Raw genomic sequence first — 20,553 nt, 5'->3', positions numbered from 1 at the left:
GTAATTGGGAAAATGTTGAGGAGCGTCTTATCTGCTTGTCGGGCGCCATAAAAAATTATCAACTTTCCATTTGAAGCACGTTTTTTTGGAACACATTCCTTTTCGATTTTCCAAGATATAAAAGTTGCTGGGTTATAATAATGATACTCCCTAATAGTGATATGATTTTATTATGAGTGAATTTTGATTGCTAGCGATGATTTATGATAATAAAGATTGATTTGTGCATCACATTGAACCTAATCAGTCAGTTTCTTTTAACTTTTGAGGATGGTACTCATGCAACTCATTTCTTGTTAGAGAGGGAGATACAAAGTTGCAGACTGTTGAGGAGTGAAGTACCCTGCAAGTTAATTTCTCAGGACCTACGCACTCCAGGTCAGTGGGATGGAGTTTTATAAATAGCAGATTTGCCTTTTGTTATGTTTTTTTCTTCATTTTCTATAGTAGATAAATAGAGACTCGACGCTTATTTCCCTTTCAGTTACGTCAGACATAGGGTCTTCTTGCTGGTTCATATCATCGACTGATAGTTCTCCAACTAGTTCTGGCTAAACTCTGGTTTTAGGTCCTATTCTCGATTTCATTTAGAACGAAAAAGGAAAAAAAACAAAGATCAGACTGCAGGGACCATATATAGTGGGTTAAAACCAAGATCAGGACTTGGCTTTTCCTTTTCTCTAATGATTCATATGGAAGAAAGTAATCAAGGTACGGCTTGTTCTTGCTGTTAGCCTCCTTCCCCCCTCATCGTTTTCAAGGGTCAATGGCCAGAAAAGGAAAGAAGATCTCGCCCTGATATTGCAGCTCGTGTTCTGTTATCCCACCCATGCTTTTACACTGCAAAAGAACCGAGTGAAGAGAGAGGGTCGTGAGCAATAGCGTGATCTCATTCCTATTTGTGAAGGAGAGCGCAGACCAAGTCGATCACGGCGCCGAAATATTCACGCCATCCCTATCAAGAACGCTAAGCCACACCCGTAGAGCCATCATACATGTCCAAATGTGATTGAGTTTGAAGTGGTCGTGGCTTGCTTTTTCTTTGTATGCTGATATGTCGGCTGTCATGTTCGGGAGAGCCTTCCACAACCATACAGAGACTCGAGCGAAAACGAAGTACCAACAAAAGGCGCTTCACTTTTATAAAATCAGACTCCTCTTTACTTTTAGCACACTAGATTCACGTGCTCCTCTTCTTGTCACCATCTTTGCCCCCAGTTGTCCCCACCTCGTCTCTCCCCCTTTAAACTTCAATTGGCATTCTCAGCCCACAAGTACCCCCTCGACTCTCTCTCTCTCTCTCTCTCTCTCTCTCTCTCTCTCTCTCTCTCTCTCTCTCTCTCTGTGCGAGGTTTGAGTTAAGTAAAGGAACTTTTGTTTAGTTTGATTCGTTGTACTGAAGTTTTGATATCAATTTCGGTAACATAGCCTAACCAGGAAGACACACAGGATGAGTTCCATCCAACAAGACTGGCCTGAACCAATAGTCCGGGTCCAATCGCTCTCGGACAGCGGGCTAGGTGTGATCCCGGAACGTTATGTGAAGCCCCTGGGCGACAGGCCGTCCATGGTCTCCTCCGCTGCTGACGTTGACATTCCAATCATCAACCTCGGAGAGCTATACAGTGACGACGACAGAGTTCGCGCCAATACCATAAGCCAAATTAACCATGCTTGCCGAGACTGGGGCTTTTTCCAAGTCGTGAACCATGGGGTGAGCCCGGAGCTCATGGACCGGGCACGAGAAGCCTGGCGCGAGTTCTTCCACTCGCCAATGGACGTCAAGCAAAAGCATGCCAACTTGCCGACGACTTACGAAGGATATGGAAGCAGATTGGGCGTCAAGAAAGGCGCCATTCTCGATTGGAGCGACTACTATTTCCTCCATTACCTTCCCTGCTCATTGAAGGACTATAACAAGTGGCCTCTTCTTCCATCTGACTGCAGGTAAAAAAATGATCTAATTCCTACCGACTAGTTTAGCAAGATAATTCTTCATGAAATTTGCTCTTTTTTAACCTAGTTGTTGGAATCTAGACTTTATGTTGGTTACTAGTCAACTAGTTTAATTACTATAAAACGTTGCAAACTACATAATTGATACACATTTGACCGATTCAGCGATTTGTTGTTAATGCTAAATTAATTTTGCCTAGGAATGTTATGCTACTCTTCTATGCACCATATCTAACTATGGGACCGACACGGTTTTGCGCAGGGAAGTGATCGATGAGTATGGGAAGCAGCTGGTGATACTGGCAAAGAAGCTGATGAAAGTGCTATCTGTGAACCTCGGACTAAGCGAGGAGTATCTTCAGAATGCGTTTGGCGGCGAGAATATCGGTGCTTGCTTAAGAGTGAACTTCTACCCAAAATGCCCTCAGCCGGATTTGACTCTCGGCCTGTCCTCCCACTCAGACCCGGGAGGCATGACTTTGCTGCTGCCGGATAATCATGTTCCGGGCCTTCAAGTCCGCAAGGACGGGAATTGGATCACTGTGAAGCCCGCCCGGCACGCTTTCATAGTCAACATCGGAGATCAAATTCAGGTGCTTTTATCTTTTTTTACCCCCCGGGGGTCAGCTCTTGATAATAGTTATCTTGTTACAAGACATGCTTGGCTGAGAATTGTGAGCATGGTCATCTCAGCCAGTCAGGGTCAACGTGCATTACCAAAAGACGTCTGTTAGAAGTTCACTTTCACTCATTTCATCTATAAAAAAAAAAAGAAGTTACTTTCTCTTGGTCATTGTTTTTGTCAAAGTTTATATATAGTGCATGAACAGATAGTGTCCTAGATTTTTTCTGCACAGCTAATGGACAAGAAAACTTCTCTCCTCTTCTCTTGAGACAAATTACAGCAACCACGATGCTCAGATGAATATCTAAGAAACCTTGTATAGGTGTTTTGTCTGATCTACTTGACGTGTCTCCACGTGTAGGTGGCAATACATTTAAATTCCTGATGTGAGCTCATCCTTTGCTAAAATATTGACAATCTCCTGCATAATTTGATTTCTTGATGCTGTCTGTTTTGTTTGTCCAGTAATCAAATCTTAGCTCATGGGGGCAGAGTCTATGAAATGTATGCAAAGATTTTATTTTAACTATCTGTCGTTATGTGAACCTCTACGTTTTAAGGGAAAAAAAATCCTCCTTTCAATTGACGTAATCTGCTTTATTAATCATATTGGATAAACTAGACTAGGATTATGAGATAAGGTCTGTGGATGACACATAACAACATTCACTAGATGGTTCATTGTCAAGTTCTCTAGTAGGGTGACTTTGTCGGTCCTCTCCACCACGTCGATGTCCTAGAAAAATATTGGATAACTATGAGCAGTAATCTCTCCAATTCTAATCCCTCGTGCGTCACAAAATTATTTCTTTTGCTAAGAAGCCATCTAGCAGACATGTAGAAATTTCTTCAAACACGACAGATATGTACTTCGTCTTGTCCTGTAACTTGGTCGATTATGCCTTGTGGACTAATCCGGTCATTTGATTCAAATAGGTACTGAGCAATGCAATCTACAAAAGCGTGGAGCACCGTGTCATTGTCAATCCCTCAGAAGAGCGCGTCTCTCTAGCCTTCTTCTACAATCCGAAAAGCGACATACCAATCAAGCCAGCAGAGGACCTGGTGACCCGAGAAGGAGCCTCGCTGTACCAACCAATGACGTTCGATGAATACAGACTCTTCATAAGATTGAGGGGTCCGTGTGGAAAATCCCAAGTTGAATCTTTAAAATCTCCGAGATGATGGTGACTGAAGAGCGGGCATGGTTGATTTGGTCGCTAATTGAAATCACATATAAACAATTAGTTTGTTGGCTAGCAGCTCTCTAACTGTACTGTACAGTTTGCTCTTATCATGAGGGGACTGAACATAAAAAATAACAAGACCAGAGAGAAAATGAATAAAGGAAAAACAAAAGTTGTGGATTCGTGTCATATCCATCCGATTGGTTTTCTCTGGAATGTTTCAAGGGCCTATACTTTTTATAAATCGCATCTCAAATGTTATAATATTATCCGATTCCGACCCGGCACCATTGATTGAGGCATCTAGTGGCTCGGACAATCAAGATTCCTAAATTTCAGGATTAAAGTAAGCACATGGGATATGAATCAGATTTCACTCACAGTTAGATTCATCTGTATCCTCGACGATCAACAGTAACTCTCGAACCTTCCCCACTGTCATCATAAATGCCAATGGCGGAAGCAGATCTTGACACACACTTTCAACGATTCACCTTAATTGATTTTCCCAGTGTTTGCGCGTCTTCTTGCCAGAGAAAAACCCTAAATTATTCACAGCACATGTGCATCGCTCCTATATAAAAATGATGGGGGCATCAACTTATAAGAGAACAAATCACTTAGGATGGTCCTCTCCTTTCTTGCAGAACAGCATCTGCTTAGCTTTTTCCAGTCTGCAATCGAATGCTGTGGTCCTCCGTTTTTCTTGTATACCGATATGCTGCGGCATAAAGTGGAAAACCCTAGATCTTATTCTCCACTGCAAAAGAGCTTGTGATCATCATAATATAGTTGTCCTTTTTTTTTGTTTTTTAAAATAGATTCTTACATTATGCGAAAATTAAAACGACAAGTCCTGAGGGTGGTTGATCCGGTGCAAAAGTCAACATGTCGACTATTCAAGTTCGGGAAAAACTACAAATAAAATAAAAAAATAGGGTAATGCGTCACATGCGGGTTACTGTTTCTCACCTTTGTATTATATTGGTAAATGTTTAATATATATTCCCCGAAATGGAAATAACGCCACCGGATTTTTCTAAAAATAAAGTAGAACCGGTTGAACAAAACCGGTTGTCCACGTCAGGGGGTAGTTTTGTTGGTTTGAATTTCTGGAACTCTCTTGAATGGTTGTTCCACATCGGTCTCACTGTTTATAATTTCGGATTTGACAATAATTGATATGCTGAGGCTGAGATTCGGGTGCGTTGTAGAAAATAAAAAATATTTATAAAAAAATAAAATCGTTCGGACAAGTATACAGAGGCCAATATGTACTTGGTCACTTTTATTTTATATTTTATTTATTCTATTTTATTTTTGCGTGATTTAGTCGACCACTTGTGGTGCCTATGTTGGTGGTGGTCCAGAGAGCTATTTGCATTTTGATACTGATGGAAAATGATGGGACAGATGTATTTGCATATCAATCATGTTGTACAAACACTAAAAGTTTACTTTTCTTTATTTGATCACTCCGAGACCTGAGATTAATATTTGAAAGGGATGGATCATCTTCCAAGGAAACTTCTTATTTTAATTTTTTTGCTAAGCAATTCAACATGTGGATCGTGTAAGCGTTCAATAATTGGCTGTGCGTTTAGAAATAATTGAGGCAAAATTTAAAATACAAAGGAATCTTGATGAACTTAGATTAAAAAAAAAAAAAAAAAAACATAGAATATGGCCAACTAACAAGTTTATTTTCACGAATTATTGGGGGATTATCCAAAAGTTCCCTATACAAGAGTCAGGCTTCCTCTAATTCATCTTTTGATTATTTCACTTACTCGGTAGCAAGGATAATTAGAGCTAGAAGAACCTTCGAATATGCAAGACGTTTTATGGACTAATCCATTTGTTTCATGAAAAAAGAATAATTTGGAAAATATTTTCCTAATATTAATCAATTGTATCGTTTGAAATAATTAATCAATGAAGAATACTTCCATATTGACAATAATTTAAGTCTAAACACTTTCGAAAACATTGAAAATGTTTTTTGTTTATTCTTTTTCTTTTTTTGGTAGATGATACAAGTGATTATTTTTAGTAAAATGTTCTCTAAATCATTCATTCTCCAAGAACAAACACTTATTCATGTCGTGCTATGAAATTACCAAACACTAAGGAACTTTATGAGTAACAATAGACTACAATTAATATGAAAAAATTTGCTGATTGTATGCCATAGTAATTACTAATAACCAAATAAAGAAACTTACATTCATAATTGAAAATAAACAAATGAATGTGAAAAGAATTACTCGTGCATTCCGATTACTTAGGATGTTCATAGGTTTACTAACTAATTTTGGAAAGATTTAAATTACTTCTGGGTCATGAAATTACTACAAAGCCTAGGAAAATTACAGTGCTACAGGAAGGAAGTTTACTTTCATATTCTTATGTGTGGAAATAGCTTTCGATATTTCTTTGGTTAACTTTGATGTAGGAAATCGTGTCGTGGAGTCACACGCTCGAGCCCGTCCTTCATCCAGCGGTCATCGCTAGATATTTATTATACATGCCGGGCAATTGTCTTTACAGCTAGAGGTTCCAACGTGAATCACGCCATTGATTGACCTAATCGAGCCGTAACGGGCCGTGCAAAAGCGACCCTATCCTTATCAGGCTAACCTGGACCGAGAACTTGCGATTCGTGATTTCCTTTTCCCATGCGTACTTCTGAATGGATGATGGCGATATCCCGTTCGTCTCGGTGACGACTATGGCAAGAGACCGAGGAGGAGAGGGAGGGTGATGATGATGGATACCGTCTTTCTTCCGGACGAGAGGCGGGCGAAGGACAAGTTATTCAAAACGAAGAAAATAATTTCGGCAGGTAGGGGGCCCGACACAGCGGGATTGATCATGCGAGATTTAGACAGCCGAGTGTCTGAGGACATGACCACGTGATCTCAAACATCAAGGCACGTTTTCGTTTAATCTTGGTCACCCCTGTGCTCATGCATCTCTCAGCCAGTACGTCATCGCAGATTTTTTCAATCCCTCTACTTTTTTTCCTGTTCATCCGCATGCGTTATTGCGTCATGATCTCTTACATCTTGATAAAGCAATCAAATTCCCTCCGGAATAACTGACCGGCGCTGGATCAGTTGGGTCTTGTCGCCAAGGCTGAAACTGAGAAGGGGAGCAACTTGCCCGAACCCGATCATTTGAACAAACTCCGAGCTACCGGGATCAACTCAAAACTCAAGGATGCAAAACTCAAGAGAAGACGGCAATCCCAACCCAAGAAGGCTTTGCCATGGAAGCACACACATGGATTTGAAAGAATAAACCTTAGCCTGGCCTACTTCAGGTAGAGCTTTGCAGTGTCTGATTCTTGCCTACGGTATCAGGAGGCTAATGGGCCTCCTGCTTTTCTACAAGGTCAGTCCCGAGAACAGTTCGACTAAAGAATAAAAAAATCCCAAGAACGGAAATGCGAAATATGAACTCGAGACAGGGATTGGTAGTTGTCATTCGCAGGCCCTACGCACTTGAGTCCAGGAATGAATCGCAAGTGTCTAGACGAGACCATATGTCCCAGCCTTAGAAATGAGAGAACAGACATAGATATAGATATCAAGTTTTAACTGAACAATCAGCTCATATATTGTAAACTACTATTAGGGTAAAACATTTCTTACAGTACAAACATCCATAGAGAGACTGATTTGTGCAGAAAGCAGCCGAAATCTTGTCCAAGGACAAAGTACTGACTTTTCTACGGCTAAAACTTCAAACATAACTTAGCAGAAAAGCAAAAAGAATTGTAGTATTAATTAGAGGACTAACTTCAGATTTGATGCTTTTGGATGATATTAATTACCATGAGATGCTGTAGTTAAACCGCCAAAGTTGTCATGCTTGCAAGCAAACCCCTCCACATGCTATTAGCCTCCGGAGCTACTACTGCCTGCTCCTTTTTGAGCTACAAGAAGGACATTTGTACTGCTTGATGTTCTCGGCCTTGGCCGGTGTTATCTTCACGCATTTCCCATGGAACCACCTTTCGCAGATGTCACAGCAGATCCAAAACTCATCGGCACTGTAGTTACCGCCGCAGCTTCCACAGAGTGTTTCACTATGTTCATCTTCCTCTTCGCCATAGTTTTCTTCATATGGCTTCGGGGTGCTTCTAGTTGGTCCATCAATGGATCTCTGCAACACAACATTAAGGTTGTGCTTAAGGTGGGGGAGAGAGAGCGAGAGAGAGAGAGATGTTTTATCATGAGACGCTTGAGTTTAAGAGATGTTTTATCATGAGACGCTAGAGTCTACTATGAGAAATATGGACCTCCACCATGTTGATCAGCATTGCCACTCTAACTGGAACTACAGTTCAAATTTTGCTAAATGTCAGATTGTTAATTAGGTGCATCAGTACTGGGAAAGCTCAATGCCCGTAATCTTCTATATTCAAGTGGGTGTCATCAGAAAGCAGCAGCAAGAAAATAAGCTTGGATTGAAAATGCAAAGGTTAGGTCGTGCATATATCAATGCATATAAGAGAGGAGGGAAAGGGAAAAGGGAGGGGGAGAAAAGGGGGAAGAGAGAAAGAGAGAAAAAGGGGGGATTGTTTTATCACGAGACTTTGTGGAGTTTACTATGAGAAATATAGACCTCCAACATGTTGATTAACATTGCCACTCTAATTGGAACCCAAAAAGCACCGACACTCTACAAAACCCTTTATAAAAACCTTTATGTCAGAAATTAAGATACCTAGTCAACTCTCTCGACAATCCGCAACACTTGAGTCAGGAATTTTGACATGCAAGCTCGAACTTTCAAAACGTAATTCTGACACATACAGTTAATTTTAAAAAAATTTAAGAAAATAAAAAATAATAAAAATAATGAATGGGAAAAGAAGAAAAACCTAACTTTCTCTTTTCTTCTAACTCTAAATTCTCATGATACACAATTCACATCCCAAATTAATTTTTTTGCTTCCCTTCCAACATGTTCCAACTCTTACTTTTCATGATTTTTTGCTTCCCTTCCAACACGCTCTAACACGCATGTTCAGAATGTTAATTGCTTTTTTTGTTCCTCCAAGTTTTATGAATTACAGGAGAGGAGTTAAATTAGTCAAATTAAAATGATGAATGATATCAACAAATGATGAATTAATGTTTTTAATGTAAAAATTCATTATGGGCTCTTTTTTATTATTTATTTCTTTATGAATTTGAATCAAGTTAGTTTGATTAAAATACTCATAAAAATAATAATTTATCATATAATATTACAACATATCCCAACATGTCGGAATTCTCTATCTTTTGAGAAACAACGTGTCGCCGTGTCATGTCGTGTCGCGTGTCGATGCTCCTTAAATTCGAAGTACAGTCCCAATTTGCTAAATCTCAGATTGATAATTAGGTGCATCAATAGTACGATGAGGGATGAAGGGGTAGCTCAATGCCAGTAATCTTCTTCTATAATCGAGTGGGTGTCATCAGAAAGAAGCGGCAAGAAAATAAGCTTGGATTGAAAATGCAAAGGTTAGGTCGTGCATATAAGAGATGAGGGGGGAAGAAGAAAGAGGAAGGGGGGGATGTTTCATCAATAAGACACTTGAGTTTACTATGAGAAATATGGACCTCCACGACGTTGATCAAATTGCCACTCTAATTGGAACTACAGTCCCAATTTGCTAAATCTCAGATTGATAATTAGGTGCATCAGCAATACGATGAGGGACAAAGGAGTAGTTCAACGGCAGCAATCTTCTATAATTGAGTGGGTGTCATCAGAAAGAAGCAGCAAGAAAATAAGCTTGGATTGAAAATGCAAAGGTTAGGTCGTGCATTTAAGAGAGCAGGGAGGAAAAAAAACAAGGAAAAGGAAGGGGGGTTGGTTGGGTTTGGGGGAAGGTGTTTTATCATGAGACACTTGAGTTTACTATGAGAAATATGGACCTCCACTGTGTGGATCAACATTGCCACTCTAATTGGAACTACAGTCCCAATTTGCTAAATCTCAGATTGTTAATTAGGTGCATGCATCAGTAATACGATGAGGGACAAAGGGTAGCTCAATGCCAGTAATCCTCTATAATCGAGTGGGTGTCATCAGAAATACGCAGCAAGAAAATATGCTTGGATTGAAAATGCAAAGGTTAGGTCGTGCATATGAGAGAGGAAGAGAGAAAGAAGAGTGGGGGAAGGGGGGGAGGCAGAGGGGGAGAGAGAGAGAGAGCGACCTTAGTGCTGTTTTTCGACTTGCTCCCACTGTCCATGTTAGGCTTGTCTTTTATAGGCTTTCTCTCCGTCACAACTTCAAAAAGGGTTGGCAGATCATTTATCAGGCTAAATAAACGCTTCCTGCAAAATTTAAAATATTCAAGTTCTCATTCCTTGTATCAGGACAAGATATAACCCCATATGGGCAGAAGTAGAGCAAGCATGAGGAGCTTAAAAATATATAACTCTGGCACGATAATACACTTGCACGAGCAGAGGATAGTGCAATGTTGTTTAACAGCACATATGAGGGTCAATGACTCGTGTGACACAGTGATAAATGTAAATCTAAGTGAGTGCATGAGTAGGTGGATTCATGCCTCTGTGCACGTGTGCTTGCATGAGACAGAGAGTGAACTCAATCAAGGCTCGATCAAGAGCCTAAGGTCCTAAATATAAGGTTCACTGGGATTTTCTTATCTCCTGCTTTTGACCATTCTAGTACCAACTTGTCTAGTGACCTCGATGAAGTACCAACTAACATATTCAAGTTCTCATTCCTTGTATCAGGACAAGATATAACCCCATACGGGCAGAAGTAGAGCAAGCATGAGGAGCTTAAAAATATATAACTCTGGCACGATAATACACTTGCATGAGCAAAGGATAGTGCAATGTTGTTTGACAGCACATATGAGAGTCAGTGACTCATGTGACACAGTGATAAATGTAAATCTAAGTGAGCGCATGAGTAGGTGGATTCATGCCTCTGTGCACGTGTGCTTGCATGAGAGAGAGACAGAGAGTGAACTCAATGAAGGCTCAATGAAGAGCCTAAGGTCCTAAATATAAGGTTCACTGGGATTTTCTTATATCCTGCTTTTGACCATTCTAGTACCAACTTGTCTAGTGACCTCGTTGAAGTATCAACTAACATGTTCAAGTTCTCATTCCTTGCATCAGGACAAGATATAACCCCATACGGGCAGAAGTAGAGCAAGCATGAGGAGCTTAAAAATAAATAACTCTGGCATAATAATACACTTGCACGAGCAGAGGATAGTGCAATCATTGTAGTTGTTTGACAGCACATATGAGAGTCAATGACTCATGTGACACAGTGATAAATGTAAATCTAAGTGAGCGCATGAGTAGGTGGATTCATGCCTCTGGGCACGTGTGCTTGCATGAGAGAGAGACAGAGAGTGAACACAATGAAGGCTCGATCAAGAGCCTAAGGTCCTAAATATAAGGTTCACTGGGATTTTCTTATATCCTGCTTTTGACCATTCTAGTACCAACTTGTCTAGTAACCTCGATGAAGTACCAACTAACATCTATATGCACAGTGGAGAAAGAGCATGCATTTCCTCGTAATGTTTCTTTGAATGTCAGTAATTTTATCATCAAGAGTTCCATCCACCATTTTCTCGTGAAATATCATTAAGGACTTCATTTTACTTCATATCATCGATCTTTTTAACTATGAAATGTTCAGAGCATGATAGTAGTGAAAGTCAACCAGTCAATTCTATTAGGTTGTCATGTCAAGAACAAGCAGGATTTCCATAATGCTGGTGGTGCAAGTCAACCACATGCAAAAATCTTCACTAAATACTTATTTCAATTCCTCCAAATTCACATCTTGATATCTCCTATGACAGAGCTGCGTTCTTTCTCATATTTTCATCCTTCACAACAAAACAAAATGCCATTTGAATTAAACTTTGCCTAAAGATCAACTTAGAAAAAGTTACTCAAGGACACAGCACACTGGCATGTAAAGAAGGAAAACTAGAGAAAACCCAAGACTCTAATTCTTGTAATTGTTGGAATGCGTAAATGGCTCCCAACTCCGTTTTATTAGTTCTGTATATTTACAAACATTTAGTTGAAAGATATTCATGACCTAAAACACCATTTTCCTCCGAGCCAAGAGAATATTGGAAATAAAAGTAACTGACCAAGAAGTTAAAAATCTTTTCATCCCCTTCCATAACGTGCATTAACTCCACCCATTGTAATTTCTTTTCTCCATTTTATCTTCACAAAGAGAGTCATTTTTGGTCTATATGTTCAATGGTGACCTTGTGTACTATCTTCACTTATAATTGGGTTGCTTGTCTATAGTAGATGCCTTGCATATTATTGCACATCCCATGGTGCAAAAAAAAGAAAAAATAATAATAATAATAATAATAAATAAATAAATAATATGTGATTGTACACGACACTTCAATATGGAAGGTCAGAAAGGACATAAAATTCCAAAAACCATTGCCAACTTTTACCTCAACTACTCTATGCATCCTCTAGTTTCAGACCACTTCGCACCCTCTAGTTAAAAATTAATGCGATTCACATAATGATTAGTATAATACAGAATTTTTTGTAACCACCCAAAGTATATGATAAGAGAAAGGCGGGATGGTTTGTGTTGCTTTCCCCAATTTCTTCTCAAGCATGTTACAAGATTACATGTGGTTGAAGGAACCCTTCGAGAGCAGAAGAAATAAACCACAAGAAAAGATTGGGTAAAAGTCTCTCATTCTCGTAACTTTAATGCTTGGTAGTATAGCTACAAACAGACATCTCTAATGTAAAACCAGCTTCTGAGAACTTGAGTTATATGTGTTATAGAACAAATATCCCATTCTGACAATGTGACCTAATTAACACACTACACTCGAGGAACTAGCAACTCAACATGTCATTGTCACATTACATGCATCATATACCCTATATATTCAATCAAACACAAGCTTCGTGAAAGCATTGTTCAGGAAAAAATAAATGCAAGAAAGACAAACATTCATATCACGCATGACCATCAAGTGAAAATCTTGAGATTCTCAGTAAGAGAACTTGTAATGTATACCAAAGAAAAGGACCCAATTACCATTTCCACAAGAAGGGTTAGGGTCAATTAGTACATACATGCAAGAAGCTAGAGGAAAATTTAATTTTAAATTCTTTGAAAGAAGTCAGAATAATGGGACAAAACAAAAAGACAATATTGTAAAAGTAGACATGAAAACCATTGTCGAGTAAATGACAGAGGACCCAATTATCCCTTCCAAAATAAGACTTAGTGTCAATCAGTACATACGTGCAAGAAGTTAGATGAAAATTTCATTTCGAAATCTTTCATACAAGTCAGAATAAGGGAAGAAAACAAAAGGACAGTATGGTAAAAGTAGTCATGAAAAACATTGTCAATTAAATGATAAAACCAATATCGAAGAGAGGTAATAACATAATTTTCATAACGAAATGTCATTCCCATAAAGCCATCAAGCAAATTAAGAAATTTTAATATGTTGGCACATCAGTTCCTCACCATTAATATCTATTTCCGAACCAACAAGGAGTCACTATAAGTCTTTAAATACAGGTTTTCTGAGTATTTCTGCTATGATCCAGAGGGTGTTCCCACATATTCCCATGTTGTAGGGAAAGCACTTCTCAACAATAGTTAATTAAATCAAAGTACCCATAAAAGTATTAAGTTTAACACAGACCACTTGTCAAGAATGCAATTAATGACAAAAAGCTTAACAAATTTAACTGCAATTCAGCCAGGTTGATTTGAGTCAAAATACAGTCTCAAGCATTCACTTCGGAGTCCTTCATTGTAATGGAACCAAAATTATTTTCAGTGGCATTTACTGAAACCATGAACGATAGTGCAACTTCAACTATAATAAACTGATGGTGTAAAGCACTTCAAGTTGCTGTACCTAATTCAAAATCCAAACTTGAGTGAAAGATTGCAGAATGGCTTTTTACTAGAATAAGCTAGCACCATTAGATTTATGTAGGTATATCTTAATTGCGTTATCTGCCTTGCTGAATTGGGACGTAGGGCACCCAGAATCACAATATTGACCTCAACAGACCCATTAGGTATGAGTGCAAATGCAATGACAACCTCCAACAAGTGAAGGCAAAAGGAAAGTACCTTTCATTGCGGTTAAGTCGAGCACCAAAGTAGAAGGCCACAGAAAGCAACCAACAGTCACTATGCACAGCCACCAAAGACAGCCAGTCCTTGCGTTTCATTCCATCTCTAGCAAAGTTAATGCCCAAGGCTGGTTCAGGAAGCTCTGGAGGTACTTCCTCAGCGGGCAGAGCCACCTCCCATGTTTCGGTTGCATGACCATACAGACACAAATTCTCCTTTTCTTGAAATGCAAAATATCCATCCACAGACAAAACATTTTAAGTCACTCGTAGTCTCGTATCAAACAGAGAAAACCTTAAATTTCTCCCCAGCACCCCCCAAAAAAAAAAAAAAAAAAAAGAAGGAGCTTTAAAATTTGGAGTCCCTAATCACAACTGAAATACCCATTAAGAAATCAAAGCAAAAATAAGAATTTCCTTCAGATCATGAATGAAAAGAACCAAAAATAACCTATATCCCACTTACCCCCTTTCTCATCAACCCACTAAAGCCACTTCCCCAAGCAAATTGACCGCGGTTTCATACAAAAATCGCCTAATATCAGTTACCCATTTCCCGCACACATCATATCCCGCTTCCCCAAATTTGCAGCATAAGCTCAAGTCAAAACCTTTTTCCCTTCAAAAAGCGTAAAGCAGCAATCTTGCATTCGCCCTATAATTCGAAGAAAAAAGCAAGAACGAACAACAAAACCTAGAACACCGAGCTCACCTGGATCGCAGAGCGAGTAGAATTCATCCACATCTGAAACAAATTGACCACAAAACCAACGACGGCGTCAACCCAAAACAGAACCCAACAAAAAAGGAAGACGAAACATCGAAGGCGCACGCATTCAAGCTCGGACCCATCAAGAGAAAACGCATGCATGCGAAGATCCAGGGGTGGGGGCGATGGCACGGGGATCGATACCGTAAGTGAGAGCGCGGACGAGGGCGGTGCGCCGAGCGTTGTAGTCCTTGAAGATCTCTTCTACAGTGCGGGGACTCGATGAGGAGATCGAAGAAGCCATCATACCATGGAAAAGATCGCTCCTTTTTCCTGCAGATGCCCGCCGGAGTCAGAGAGACGAAGGCAGATCTCTCTCTTCAGGCCCTGCGGTCGCGTGCGTTTATCGAAGCACTGCGATCTTGGATGTGGGGAGCTACAGAAGAGTATCGAGAGGCGGAAAGAGAGAGAGAGAGAGAGAGAGAGAGAAAGAGGAAACGGAGACAAGTTGTGCTTTATACAGTTCCAGGTGTTTTTGAGTTTGTGGCTTTTTTTTTTTTTTTTTTTTCTTTCGGTTTTCTTTTCCTGCAGTCTCAAATTGCAATTAACCCATTTTGACTTTTTGAGACCCTGTAATTAAATAGAAGAGAAAGAAAGACGGATGAAAATGAAATTAGATAGCAAAAATGAAATGACACAAACGGTCTTAACATGTAATGTGACCCTTAAATTCTAAAGTTAATCAATATGGTCCCAAACTACTTTTATTCAAATGTAATATCATCTCTAAATTTTTAATTTATTTAATATATTTTATGAATTTTTTTGTACATATTCAATTTAATACCATGTGAAAATATTACCCTTATACTTGAATTATTAGAAGAATAATATTGGACATTTTCATAGAGACTATATCGAATAAATTAAAAATTCAATGATAATATTGCATATTAAATTAAAGTTTATGGATTATATTGAACAAATTTAAAGTTCGTGTTTATTGGGTCAAAATTCAAAAATTGTTTGTATTATTTGCCTTTATAAATGGACAAACTCAAGAGCCAAATTTTGAAATGATTGTTATTTTTGGTATTTTGGGGTTAAACTGGAAATTCATTAATGACCACTACCGCTCGGAGAAGACGTCCTTCAAAAAGCTTTTTTTCTTTTCTTTTCCATTTTATTAGAAAATTATTAATTTGAAAATTTATTTTTATTGAAAAGTGAAATGGGGTGTCGAAATATTCGAGAAATGAAAATCAAGAGGTTGTCCAGTTAATTGTTAATTGTGATAACAAGAAGTTAAGAAGGTAGCCAATCCATCAATTTCTATAATATCCTTGAGAAGAGCATGATATTTTTATAAATTTCCATTCACTTATTCTCCCAATCAAACAATTTTTCAAGAATCGTATCTGAAAGATCAAATTCACCAATTATTTGCATAAATCCCTTTATTCGAGTTTGATAGATGGCATTTGCGAAAATTTTATAAAAGTATCTGATAACTGTTTTGTTTTTTCATTTCATCTGTGAGGGTGAGAAGAAGTATCAAAACAACTATTCTTTTTTTCGCGATCACTTTTCTTTTTTGTCTAATTACTTGCGGCTGGGAAAAAAATAATATTTATTCTACCAGCAGAAAATGGAAAAAGAACATTCAAATGGGATATTTGTTTTTGTTGGATTGTCAAACGGGGCGAGTTGTTCCTTTTTTTCTTTTTCTTTTTTTGCCGAGGAATGAAATTGATGAAGCTTTGATAATATGGTCCACCAATAAAAGTTTTGAGTTAATACCATTAAAGATCCAAAACCAATATTCATGCACTTTACTAATTTTTCATCTTACAAAAAATCTTTTATCGATACTTCTCTATCCTTCATCAATAGCTTGAGCAATATCTCCATTAAAATGCACACGTGACAAATAACATCTCAACCAATTTGCCATGAAGAATGACATGGAAAATCAAGCATAAATTATTCTTTAAACAACATCGTTTTGGGTTTGAAAATGGGGAGAAAACCTTGGGCATCAAGTTGGCCGAATTAAGAGGAAATTGGGACAAACTTTGGGAATTTAGTAGATTTTTGAATGGGAACCTAAAAATCACCAAGTATTGCTTCACCGTGGCTGATAAGGCCGACGTCTTTAGGGAGATGGGCCTTAAAGGGTTTTGAGTTTAAGTTGACTTATATATTAAGCTTTTCTTGTAAATGATGATAAGTTTGTAATTGATCTGAATGAGAAGACGTGCTTCCAAATTGGAAGACACCATGTAGTCATGCTCTCTCGTGCATCAATTAATTAAGTGTAATCTAAATAAATGATTATGTAACTGACTATTTCAATAAAACTGCATATGAGCGTTGCCATCTACCATGGAATTACCTACCTTGAATGAAGAAGTGTGGCTAGTGACCAGTGAAGAGTTTTTACTTCCTCCGCCATTTGGAAAGCTTCCAGGAGACCCAAAAAAATAGGAAGGTACCCAATGGTGATGAGAAAAAATGCTGAGAGAGGGAAAAGAATAAGGAGGCCAAGAGTCACTAACATTAATCCAAATAAAATGTTGAAAGTTGGTACTATCATGTCATGCTCCAACTATCATGCTAATGGACCCAACGAGAGACCATGCTCTTAATCTCCAGCACAGACTCCCAGAGGAAATTCAAGCAAACTTTGCCTTTAAATTGCCTTTATTGTATATGTCCTTTATTTGCAGGCTAAAAGAAGTAGGCCAAGGAAGCATGCCAAGCAACCAGCCGTTGATATATCGACATCTAATAGATTAAGTGAAGATGCCATGACTGGATCTGTAAGGTCACAATAAATTGCCGTGAGATCTGGAGAAGAGGAGGGTGAGCAATCCACTTGTGCAGTACTTCATTCGGCTTTGAATTTGGCCCACTAAAATGTTGATATGGCCTTTATGGATCTAAAACCACTGGAAACTCATACTTTAGTTTTTATTCCACCACGGGAAGCAAAATAGCATTTTGTCTTTTCTTCCTATGTAATTTAATGCCCGACAGTAACGCAGTACAAGAAATTCATCAAAGCGGTGCAAACCATGCTAGCATTATTTGAAGCCAAGTCTCTGGACATCCCACGACTCAAGAATCTCAGAGTGAAGCAAGACAATAAATCTGCAACGAGAGATGGATGTGTTGGACTTGGACAGTGACTGGATTTGAACGTGTTGGAGTTGGTTGTGACATTAGAGACGGTGTTCATAAAGCTTGTATTGCTGCTGTTTGAAATATGCGTAAATGTCTTTTGTATTGCTGTTGTATCACTGCTGTTAAAGATGGTGTTCGTGAAGTTCATTTCCACGTTTCCTTTTCTCTTTTCACGGTCAGACATGGAGCTCTCAACTGCTGTCAAAGAAAGAATTCACTATCTACTTTTAGAAAAACCTCACAAGCACAAGCAAAATATCATCTCATCAAAAACGATTGTTCGAGGTTCAAAAAACACAAAAAGCAAGATTTCTTCATGAGCATTATCAGCAAAAGGACTTTACACCATGGATCATGAAGCATTATCATCACCAAGAAATTGATTTTTCTAACGAGCTTAAAGCCTCCAGATCAATCACAAACTGGGAAGCGAAAGGAAAAATATAAATACCCAACGCAAATTGGGAAATCACGTCATTTCGAAGCTCTCAAAGCAAGCACAAATCGGAAAGCAAAAGGTGGAAAAATAAATATCTAGGGTGACCTAAGAATTTGCACAAGCTTGAAGCTCTCAAATCAAGCATAGAATGGAAACTCATTAATTAATCGATACATTTCTATAAATGTCCTTTTAAGCGTGTTGACGTATTTGCAAATTGGCATTTATTTAATATTTCAATTCAACTGCTTTTTAAGATAAGACTAAAGATAGCGTTGACCAACTATTTACTATCCCTCTTTTCTCCGTATGAATTTGTAATATAGCGTTCAAGATAATTTCATAGAAAGTATTTCAGAAATTATATGCCTTCCCATTTTGCAGGCAAACTAGATTATCATTATACATGCGACGGTTGAAAGAAATATATTGAAACAATAATTTTTATTACCACAATCATTCTATTTCTTTATCTGATTACTTGCGGCGGGGAAAAGCCAATATTTAATCTACCAAAAAAAATGTGAAAAGAACATCAAATGTGAAGTTTTGCCCTTTTTTTCTTTCCATTGCTAAGGAAATAAAATTGATGAAGCTTTGAAAAGATAGTCGACAATAAAAATCGGAATGAAGGCGGACCCAAATTGAAAACTTGGCCAATTGGGCCCACTGTTTCTGCAGATCAATTCCACCTGCAATCTCTGCAATTTGCTGGATCTCAATTAAAAATCTGTTAGGCCCGATAGATGGGCGGGCTTGAGCCTGGCCCAATACAAGAGTGGATCGGGCCTAATAAACGATTAGTTCTCTTTATGAGAAGTTTGATCATGGGCCTGTATCTCGGTTATTTATTAACAATCCAGATTCTGATTACGGAGACTTTTTTTTCTCTCTCTAGGTGGGTTAAAGGTAAAAAAGGACATCATCGTTCCGCTTCCTAATAATTCAAGCTCTCGGGAGAAACGGATCACGTGACGAGGGGAAAATTATCGAAAAAAACCTTAAACTTATTTCATTTCTACTAATCTAGTCATAAACTATTCGATTGTGCCAATTGAATTCTAAACGTTTTCGAGTTTTGCTAATTGAGTCTATCTAAGGATATAGTAATGCCAAGTAAGATAATCAGCATTAACGTTAATAATTTTTTATGTATTTTTTAAAAATTTGAATTTTTTTTCTCTATCTGCCTTTCCTTTCCCTTTTTTTTTTTTTTTTTTTTCCTACCAAGTCTAGCAAGGATAGCCAATTGGTTCTCACTTGGCGACGATGAGGGTTCATCGACTCTCACGTGTGACCGGCAAGAGTTGGCAAGGCCACATCTGTGATTTTTACCAAAATATTTTGCAACACCCAATAATAAGGTAAGATATGATATCAAACCAAGAGCAAGAATTGCACATGATAATGTAGTTAATTTAATGAAATAGAGGGTGTGAGGAGTCAATGATAAAGGGTGAAAAAGGTAAGAAATGATCTTGAATTAAGAGCGGGACTTGTAATAGTTAATGTAGTCAATTTAATGTGATAGGAGGCGATAGAAGCCAATAGATAATAAAAATAGGATGAGCCTAAGTTAGTAAGTTTATGACTTGCTTTGGAATTTCACCATTTAATAACGCATCAACATACAATTCGTCATTCAAATGTTGACACTTTCTCATGTTATTATTTTGCCTGTATATCCTCGTTATCGTGCACCCTTTCGTGTCTTCATTCGGTCCATTCAAAATGGCCGCGTCTACATCCCATGTTTCAAGTCAAAGGCTCGACTTGCGGGCAATAACAACGTACATCGTCAATCATCTTTTTGACCATTTGGGTTTTTCCGAAGAGAGTCCATTGCTTGCTTCTTCGTTGGTTTTTATTTGTCTTCTTGTTTTAATGTTCAAATCTATGGTCTGCAAAGTCGTTAACTGTTCTAGAATGATGGATTAGTCACCTCAACTTTGAGTAGAGAATAATCAGCCGGCCTCGTTTCTTCCACCGGCACCCAAAGATATTCCCTTCACATTTATTCCAATTTTAATTGTCCATTCATAAAGAATTCATAAAGAGACATAGATGCTCCTTTTACATGACCTTTTATATTGAAGAAAACACTAATTTACTTACTCTTAAACTATACAAAAACTCACCACTTTGAATTCAAACAAAAGAAATTCGAAGGCACACTTGGCGGAAAAACTTTGGCTTTGACTCCATTGAAGGCGAAATCGAAGATTAATGTGGTCGTTCTTTCTCTTCCAAGAACAAGTAAAATCCCTTCTCCGTTTTTGCAAACGATG

The 20,553-nt window shown here is 38.3% G+C and overlaps 2 protein-coding genes across 3 annotated transcripts; one reads left to right on the top strand and one right to left on the bottom strand.

Annotated features, from left to right (window-relative positions):
• Nucleotides 1-259: 259 nt before the first annotated feature.
• LOC104454399 (probable 2-oxoglutarate-dependent dioxygenase At5g05600) lies at nucleotides 260-3,900 on the top strand. Of its 2 annotated transcripts, none has more exons than XM_018876844.2 (4): nucleotides 260-378; nucleotides 1,450-1,947; nucleotides 2,219-2,549; nucleotides 3,518-3,900. In XM_018876844.2, exons 2-4 carry the CDS (start codon nucleotides 1,451-1,453, stop codon nucleotides 3,764-3,766), a joined length of 1,077 nt encoding a protein of 358 aa, XP_018732389.1. In that variant the 5' UTR covers nucleotides 260-378; nucleotide 1,450; the 3' UTR covers nucleotides 3,767-3,900. The 2 variants fall into 2 exon arrangements, with proteins under 2 accessions (XP_018732389.1, XP_039172525.1); XM_039316591.1 differs by lacking the exon at nucleotides 260-378 and adding an exon at nucleotides 1,024-1,274.
• Nucleotides 3,901-7,353: 3,453 nt separating this feature from the next.
• On the bottom strand, nucleotides 7,354-15,136 carry LOC104454398 (PHD finger protein ALFIN-LIKE 1). The gene is made up of 5 exons (XM_010069227.3): nucleotides 14,845-15,136; nucleotides 14,644-14,676; nucleotides 13,930-14,152; nucleotides 9,989-10,109; nucleotides 7,354-7,938 (listed from the first exon to the last, which is right to left on the bottom strand). Exons 1-5 carry the CDS (start codon nucleotides 14,945-14,947, stop codon nucleotides 7,687-7,689), a joined length of 732 nt encoding a protein of 243 aa, XP_010067529.2. The 5' UTR covers nucleotides 14,948-15,136; the 3' UTR covers nucleotides 7,354-7,686.
• Nucleotides 15,137-20,553: the final 5,417 nt, after the last annotated feature.

Source organism: Eucalyptus grandis, chromosome 7, assembly GCF_016545825.1.
Source record: "Eucalyptus grandis isolate ANBG69807.140 chromosome 7, ASM1654582v1, whole genome shotgun sequence".
Taxonomy (NCBI): Eukaryota; Viridiplantae; Streptophyta; class Magnoliopsida; order Myrtales; family Myrtaceae; genus Eucalyptus; species Eucalyptus grandis.
This window is presented reverse-complemented; position numbering and strand designations above follow the sequence as displayed.

What these genes read in the sequence shown, in the direction of transcription:
- LOC104454398 (XM_010069227.3), bottom strand. Translation starts at nt 14,947, where the DNA reads ATGATGGCTTCTTCGATCTCCTCATCGAGTCCCCGCACTGTAGAAGAG. An exon ending in CGTCCGCGCTCTCACTTACG is followed by an intron (nt 14,677 to 14,844) that starts GTATCGATCCCC and finishes AATTTGTTTCAG; the next exon opens with ATGTGGATGAATTCTACTCG. An exon ending in CGACTTAACCGCAATGAAAG is followed by an intron (nt 10,110 to 13,929) that starts GTACTTTCCTTT and finishes TAAATTTTGCAG; the next exon opens with GAAGCGTTTATTTAGCCTGA.
- LOC104454399 (XM_018876844.2), top strand. Translation starts at nt 1,451, where the DNA reads ATGAGTTCCATCCAACAAGACTGGCCTGAACCAATAGTCCGGGTCCAA. An exon ending in CTTCTTCCATCTGACTGCAG is followed by an intron (nt 1,948 to 2,218) that starts GTAAAAAAATGA and finishes GGTTTTGCGCAG; the next exon opens with GGAAGTGATCGATGAGTATG. An exon ending in ACATCGGAGATCAAATTCAG is followed by an intron (nt 2,550 to 3,517) that starts GTGCTTTTATCT and finishes TGATTCAAATAG; the next exon opens with GTACTGAGCAATGCAATCTA.